Here is an 8743-nt window from a genome sequence, read left to right as displayed (position 1 = left end):
CTCAGCTCCCTCGTGGCCAGAGAGCTGCAGCCTGGGCTCATTGGTCACAGGGGAGCAGTCCATGGCACCAGCCCCACTCATGGAGATGCACCTCTGTGATTGCTCTTGACAGCAGCCCTCACTGGGCTCGCTTTTGTTTTCCAGTCTTCCTCTCCAAGAACTATTTGCATTTCATCTGAGCTTCAAAACCGACATCCTGCGGCTGTGCATTTCCTCCCGCGATTGAAACCAAACTGGAGGCGCGTCCCCGCGGTGCAGCTGCCTCGGTTGCTGCAGGCTGATGGGCTCCAGCTGCTTCAGTGGAGGGCAGCACCAGCACAGGGACACCCCTGGCATACTGCAGCTGGCTGACTGAGCCGAAGCAGCAAAAAAAGCTCCATAGCAGGACGGGGAAATGCCTCACCCCAACTTGGGCACTGTGCACTTCTCCACACCCCTTTGGCTGACGCCAGGCACTCACCACCCACCAGTGTAACCTCTGGGCTGAAACCTTCATGCACCAATACACAGCTGGAGCTGCTCTCACTCATAAGCCTTCCTCAGCGGCCCTGGCTCAAGTTTTCAAGCATCACCATCCTTGGATTTACCAGTGTTTCTCATATTCACCTGAACAGCAGACAGGATTACAAACCTTCTCGCCAATTTATGCATTTGCCAACCTGGAGCGGGCTTTCTGCAAACCTGCCCCCGCTGCTTGCGCACAGAAGACACATCGCTGAAGACCACTGAGCAGTCATCTCCTCCTGCCACACAACACTGTCCCCATCTGGGGTCCATTTCATCCTCCTCTCAGTCTCAACAACAGCAGAGCGTGACAAGCAAACATGCTGCTGCTGGCAGCCCTCATGGCCACAGCTGCTTGGTCTTGTAAGTCCTTCCTTATTTTCCTACCTTTCCTCACAGGCACCCATGGCTCTGCTAACAGGTGTCTTCCCACATCCCTGAATTTCTGCTAATGACATCATTTCTCCTTTTCTCTTTCCCAGGTGGATTTGCACAAGAAATTCCCATGCAGAGTCCTATATCCATCACCAAGTTCCGAAAAAGTGCATGGATGACATGTGAAATTAAATCATTAGGGACAGGTTTTGATGGCACTGTCATACACTGGTATCAACAGAAGGAGGGTAAAGCTCCAGAGAGGGTACTGTTCTTTTTTGGAGGGAGAATTACAGTGGAGACCTGCTTTCAAGAAAACAGGTACATGGTTGAAAAGGTTTCTGGCCAGAACCAGTGCGTTCTTACAATAAAAGATGTAGTTCCAGATGACGCTGCTACTTACTACTGCGCCTACTGGGACCCTCACAATGGTAGAAACTCAAAGATCATCAAGGCAAAAACCCTCCCTCGACCTCTGAACCACAGGGTTGTAACTGTGCCACTCCCCTGGTCTTCTCACTCCATCTGGTATGAGTTACTGAAAAGCCAAACCTTCCTCTGCTGCCCAAAGACAGCAGCTAACCCTGCGCAACTCTCCAAGTCTGGGTTGTCATTAGCACTCCGGTCTTCAGACACACATCTGCTCTTTTAAAGGCAAAGGAAATCTTCACTGCCTTAAGACTTAGCACATAACTACTGGGAACTCCACTGTTCCTTTGCTGCTGATGGCACAGCCAAATTTGCAGGGAGTTAGTATGTGGCCTTGGGCACAGCAAGCATTTCAAAAAAGACCCTGAGAGGGATAATTTTCGCTTGTGCCTTTATCCCAGTATTTGCCTACTCATCAGCTTTGCTTTTTCTGATGTGGGGTGTAACTGGGTACCTGAAATGCTGGACCATCACACCGAATGAGCTATGGGACTTCAGAAAGAAGACCAGGCAAGCTGCAAGTAAACACTAAACACCAGTAGCCTCAGCTCTTGAAAGCCTTAAACACAATGTGAAGTTTAAGCAGGCAAGTGCCCTTGCATTTCACTAAATCCTGTTGTTATCTTCAGGGCTAGTTAGCAGTGTGATACACAACACTCAGAGGATCTTATAGTGGTTTTCCAAGGAGTTTCCACGTAGTTCACTGAATCATCCTTATTTTCCATTTGTTTCTGCCTTCCACGTACAGTGGCTTCCAGGATCCATCACTACTGCCCTTGCAGTGCTGCAGTCACGGCTGATGGTTTTCTCAGGGACAATTTGCTTGTGGTCCTGTCATGGAGTCAGAAAGCTTCCTGAAACAGACCTCATCCTGGGCATCATTATGCCCGTTCTATGATAGCAAAATTGATGTGGACCATTAAGAGACCCATCTCCAGTGGTTTCACCACTCTAGCGCACTCTGGATGTCTCAAAGGGGACCAGCACACCAGCACTTCCCCTCCCGTCTCCTGTCCTCCTCTCCCCTCCTCTCCGAACCACTCCTCCCCTCTCACCAATGGTTCCCACAGGAGCTTGGGGACACCTTCCCCTGGTTTGACACACAGTGGCACCAGCTGACGCCCAAGGAGGTCACTCCTCCTCGCATGATGCTCACGCTGCACCAGAGACAGATTCCTCCTCCTCTCAGTCTCAACAACAGCAGAGTGTGACAAGCAAACGTGCTGCTGGTAGCCCTCACAGCCACAGCCTCTTGCTCTTGTAAGCTGTGTCATGGGATCCCCTCATGATGTCCAAGCGTCAAAATGAATGGCACAAAATGTCAAAGGAAGAGCTATGGTGGTATTCTCATGGGATGAAAAAATTATCCTACACTTGGAGCCTACGAAACATCCGCCAACAAGGGAGTTAAGGAAAGAAGCTGATGTCTGTCTTGTACCACATCTGGGGAACAAATCTTTGAGAACAGGGCGCTCACTACAACAAGCACAGATATATCCAGGAAGAAAGGAAGCAAGGGGAACTTGGCTAAAACTAAGGCAGAAATCTCTAAGAGTGCAAGAGTCATCTTGCCTATGACTGTGGGTCATGCTGCCATTGGGTGGTGGGAACCTGAGCACTCCGTTCTCTTCCTGAGGTGCCTGCTCCCTCCTGCCCCAGATGGACTCTGCTCCTGGCTGGCTCTGGGAGGCAGGCTCGGCATCGCACCATGTGCATGTTGCTGCTGCAGGTGCTTCTGGCTGCGTCAGCCCTTTGCTGTATGATGTAGATGTGGGTTGCAGGGGCTTGGGAGAGTCCCTGTCCCTGAGCCCCTGAGACTTGGTACTGCTGTCACGACAGTGCTGTTTCTCTGCTTTCCTTGTAGGTGGAACTGTGCAAAGCCTCAGGCAGACAAAACCTCCCGGCAGCAGAGCTGTGCAAAAGAGTACATCGATCAGGTGCCGTTGTTCTGGGTCAGACACTTTCTGAATACCTTCATCCACTGCTACCAACATAAACCCTGAGAAGCTCCAAAGCACACTCTTCACGTGCAATCAGGGGATTCTTATTTTTATGAAAAAGCACACAGGGGAAATTTTGTGTCCAAGAAGGAGAGGACAGAGTCCATATGTTCCCCGACAATAGATCAAATCACAAAGCAGCAAAAGGCTACCTATTATGGTGCTTAAGGGGACCGCAAAGCCTTACAAAACCATTGTTCAGCTGACAGAGAAACGTCCTCTGTGCTCCTGAGGGCTGGAAACCTCCCCTGACTCCATGGTCCTGCCTGCCAGGCTGGGCTCAGCAGCAGGAACTCATTAGGGTGAGAAGTGGTGAAAAACAGCATACAAGTGCTGCTTGGCTGCTTTAGATGACTATCCTGGAAGGGAAGCCAATGCACCTTAAAAATCTGGGAATGAAGAACTGACTTTTAAAGCTAGCACACACAATTCATATGTTGAGAGAAAAAAAAAAAAGCCACAAAGATGACTCTTTACTCATCATCTAAGCAAATTCCCTGGGGAGAAAACGAAAAAAAAAAACCAGATGTTTGCTTCAGTAGTGTGCTCTCTTCTTACAAGCGTGCTTCTTCAGAAGCATTTTTGTTTGCCTTCTATCTAAGTGTTAATCAAAGGAAATGGCTTGTGCATAATTATTTAACGCATTCACAGCTCCCACAGCCTCACTGGGTGGTTTTCTGCTGTTCAGATCTGCTTAGCCCCCGCTTGAGTCTGGCCCTCACCCTGTCCCCATAAGGAAGCCATAAGGAGGAGAGTGTCAATGTGGCTGCGGAGCGCTTTCCTCCTGATGGCTGGTTTTTCTTGTGCGTGGCCTACTCACCCCACTGCCTGCACCCCTGCCCACGGCAAAGGGGTCGCTCTCATTTTATGTTTTTGCTCACACAGGTGGTTCTGCACAAGTCTTGCAGCAAACCCCAATATCCATCACCAAGCCAGAAAGCAAAACGGTGCTCATCAACTGTCACGTCTCCGATCCAGATTTTAACAACCTTTTCATTCACTGGTACCGCAAGAGGCCCAACGCAGCTCCCAAGCGCATTGCCTACATGTCCTCCAGGATGTTTCTTGAAAACAAGTCTGATGAGGGGAAATTCAGCATCGAGAAGGACTCCACCAAATCTATCTGCACCCTGACAGTGACCAAAGTAACTCTGCAAGACTCCGCTACCTACTACTGTGCTAGGTGGGATGCACAGCAGTACAAAGCCATAGGGGACCTGCACAAAGATGTGCTCTGCTTTCTGAACCAGATCCTCAAGTGTTTGACAGCACACAGGAACATCCCCACCCTTCACACACACAAGTCTCTTGATTGACTTTGGTGGGCCTTCTCGTCCAAAAAGCTAGCAAACCTGTAAAACAACCAACCTTGCCTCTGAACAATGACATTGAATTGCGCCGAATAGATCCTATATTTTGCTCACCCTAATCATCTTCATTTTAAACAGGCACTGTTTAGCAGCCTTGAACTAGCCTAAAAGCACTGGCAAAATTTGCTTCAGATTACAAAATTACATTGTAAATGAGATAAAGTAATTGTGTGTGTGTGTGCATGAGAAAGAGAGCAGGAAGGTGATTTTGTGCAGCTTATGTAAAAGCTATGGTCAGGCTGTTGACACATGGGGGTTCAGTCAGGCTGCTTTCTCTCAGCATCGCCTGCCTGCTGCCAGGGGAGCCTCTCCGGATGATGCCCAAGTGAGTCCTTTCCTTTGCTGACCCACAGCCCTCTGTCCCTGCTGGGAGAGCTGTGGCCTTCCTCCTGGAGGCAGACGCCAGCAAGACCCTCAGGATGCTGCTGCTCCCGCTCCTGGCCCTGCCTGCAGCCTGGCCTCGTAGGTTCCCCTTGTCACCATGGCACAGGGCAGCGGCAGGAGGTGGCCCCATATTTACGAGTGTGTTTGTTCTGTTTTCTCTCCTTCTTTCTAGATGGACAAGCCCAAGTGATTCTGAAGCAAAGTCAAGTGTCCATCACCAGAGCACGAGCTAAAACCGCATGGATTGACTGTACGGTCGAGGGCGTACCTGACTTCCAGTCCGCAAATATACATTGGTACCGACATATCCCCTCCAAAGGTCCTGAACGAATTCTGTACATCGGAATAGGTCAAAGTATTTACGATGACAGTTCCCATACGAACAAGTATTATTCTCTGAAGAAAGGTACAAATACCTGCTCTTTCTCAATAAATGACGTCAACTCCAGCGATGAAGGTACCTACTACTGTGCCTACTGGCAGTCTCACAGAAGCAGCAGACCATGGACAGCCCGCACAGAAAGCTGCCTGTGCGCTGAGCGGCAGGACAGGCTTTCTGTCAAATGCAGAGAAGCACGATTGCACCTTCCTGCCTCTAAAACACCCCAACAGGTTTATGCTGAGTGTGCAAGTAGCAATAACGGACAGAGAGAGCAGCAAAGGAATGCTGTGTGCCACAACTCAGCTGGTGTAACGCGCTGTGCTGGGGTAAAGGAGCTCTCGTGGGGATGATGGTAATGACTGAATTCAGCCAGTGACACGGATCGTCTTTGCTGAATAGAGAGACTTTCCCAAATACAGTTTGAGCAATCATGCTGGAGATACAGGTGGTACTCATCACTGGTCATCTCAATGATTATGATGGTGATGACTGCTTACAACACTGACATCCCTTACGACCCCTTGTTATAGGAACAGATCTGTTACACTGGACATCTCCTGAAAAGACAGCCCCGAGAAAGGATTGTGAAGACCGTTTGCAAGAGAAAGTTGCAAAGTAAAGCAGGGAATGTATGGAAACAATGAGAAAGCACTGCTCAGCCAGCCACCCGGGAGCAGAGAGGCAGTAAGAGCTCACTCATGTGGCAAGGGCATTCACCACCACATATCCATGTCAGTGTTTCTGTAGTGGACTGCTAATAGAGACAAAGTCTTCAAGACAATAAACTCCATGCTGAATGATTTTTGGTTGTTGTTCTGTCATCGTAGGTGTCTACACTACAGGACCTGACACAACTCCATGAATCTACCACAAGGACAAGAGAACCATATGAACTTTCTGTACTAGTTGTGAGATGAGATTTAGTTGTGTACACTGAGACAAAGACCCCGAAATGATCCACAGGGGATTATCTCTCTTGGTTCAGAAAATGAGAACAGTTTGGAGCTGTTTTAAGGAGGAGTAAGAGAGCATAGTTCACTATGACTTACCCATGTGTGCTACCAACGCTGGCAGTATGTTCTCGGAAAGGCTGCCGAAATGTGCTTCTGGGATAGTTTTGGGAGTGTCTGCAGAGAGGAGAACATAGCCAAACTGAGCAACTTGAGTTTTCCTGTGTGTGCTCAGCAGCAGGCAAGTGAGAGGAATGTAGAAGAGGAAGAAATGTTATTTCAGACTGAGTATTTTAGGTACTTTCTACAATGTTCCCCCCGTGGTTTAGCCCGTCAGTAAATATAAACGCTCCATGGCAGCAAGTTGAAGAACGGCCATTGGATGTGCTAAATGAGTCACTTCCTCCTCCCAGCTGTTTGACGCTTTCTCCACCTGAATGAATTTACAAGGTTTCTGTCTCTGTCTGTTTCATTTCCAGGTTTAACCCACATGGGCCACATGTTGCTGCTTCCCGTCCTTCTTGCAACTTCATTTTGGTCCCGTAACCCCTTTTTCCTCTCCCCTCTCCTTCCCATGCGTGGAGGACACAGTCCTGGCTCCACACTGCAGCAGTTTCTTCACCTCACACCATTTCTCTGCTTCCCCTTTCAGGTGGAGATACGCAGGTAGTCCCGAATCAGAACACAGGCTCCTCAGCGACCATTGGCAGCGCATCTACAGCACCACAGACATCGGGGCTCCGGGCTTTCCCTGACGAACAGGGCTTCGATGTTTACAACCAGCTGCACCTGGGCGCCCACTGAAAGAAAAAACCCGAAAAATCACGAACGTCAGACGATTGCTCCCACACCGAAACTGCCAGCCAGTCAAGCTCTTGCTGCTCCTCACCGGCCATTGGCAGCGCATCTATAGCACCACAGACATCGGGGCTCCGGGCTTACCCTGACGAACAGGGATTCCACGTTTACAAAAAGCTGCACCTGGGCCCCCCCTGAAAAAAAACCCCAACACTCACGAACGTTGGACGATTGCACCAACACCGAAACTGACAGCCAGTCAAACTGTTCCTGCTCCTCAACGGCCATTGACGCCGCATCTACAGCACCACAGACATCGGGGCTCCGGGCTTTCCCTGACGAACAGGGATTCGACGTTTAAAACCAGCTGCACCTGGCCGCCCACTGGAAAAAAAACCCGAAAAATCACGAACGTCGGACGTTTGCTACCACACCAAAAGTGCCAGCAACTGAAGCTCTTACTTCTCCTCACCGGCCGTTGACGCCACATCTACAGCACCACAGACATTGGGGCTCCGGGCTTTCCCTGACGAACAGGGCTTCGACGTTTACAAAAAGGTGAACCTGGGACCCCCCTAAAAAAAACCTAAAAAACACAAACATCGGACGTTTGCTCCCACACCGAAAGTGCCAGCCAGTCAAGCTCTTGCTGCTCCTAAGCAGCTGTTGACGCCACATCTACAGCACCACAGACATCGAGGCTCCGGGCTTTCCCTGACGAACAGGGATTCGACGTTTACCTCCAGCTGCACCTGTGCGCCAACTGAAAGGAAAAGGCCAAAAAATCAGGAACGTCAGACGATTGCTCCCACAACGAAAGTGCCAGACAGTCTAGCTCTTGCTGCTCCTCACCAGCCATTGACGCCGCATCTACAGCACCACAGACATCGGGGCTCCGGGCTTTCCCTGACAAAGAGGGATTTGAGATTAGAAAAAGCTTAACCTGGGACCCCCGTGATAAAAAAACCCTAAAAAACACGAACATCGGATGTTTGCTCCCACACCGAAAGTGCCAGCCACTCAAGCTCTTGCTGCTCCTAGGCAGCCGTTGACGCCACATCTACAGCACCACCGACATCGAGGCTCCGGGCTTTCCCTGACGAACAGGGCTTCGACGTTTACCACCAGCTGCACCTGGGCGCCCCCTGAAAAAAAACCCGAAAAATCACGAACGTCGAACGATTGCCCCCACACCAAAAGTGCCAGCCAGTCAAGCTCTTGCTGCTCCTCACCGGTTATTGGCAGCGCATCTACAGCACCACAGACATCGGGGCTGCGGGCTTTCCCTGACGAACAGGGCTTCGATGTTTACCACCAGCTGCACCTGGGCGCCCACTGAAAGAAAAAAACCCGAAAAATCACGAACGTCGGACGATTGCTCCCACATCGAATGTGGCAGCCAATAAAGCTCTTGCTGCTCCTCACCGGCCATTGGCAGCGCATCTACAGCACCACAGACACTGGGGCTCCAGGCTTTCCCTGACAAACAGGGCTTCGACGTTTACAAAAAGCTGAACCTGGGCGCCCCCTGAAAAATAAAACGAAACATCA

General features: G+C 50.2%; 1 gene segment (V, D, J or C); it reads left to right on the top strand.

The window, feature by feature from the left end:
- Positions 1-5097: 5097 nt before the first annotated feature.
- Positions 5098-8244, top strand: LOC147601661 (putative non-functional T cell receptor gamma variable 11). The segment is given in 5 exon segments: positions 5098-5140; positions 5235-5519; positions 6874-6936; positions 7047-7100; positions 8234-8244. Coding segments are annotated over 5 exon segments (456 nt in total).
- Positions 8245-8743: the final 499 nt, after the last annotated feature.

Source organism: Chlamydotis macqueenii, chromosome 2 (genome assembly GCF_036417535.1).
Source record: "Chlamydotis macqueenii isolate bChlMac1 chromosome 2, bChlMac1.mat, whole genome shotgun sequence".
Lineage (NCBI taxonomy): Eukaryota > Metazoa > Chordata > Aves > Otidiformes > Otididae > Chlamydotis > Chlamydotis macqueenii.
This window is presented reverse-complemented; position numbering and strand designations above follow the sequence as displayed.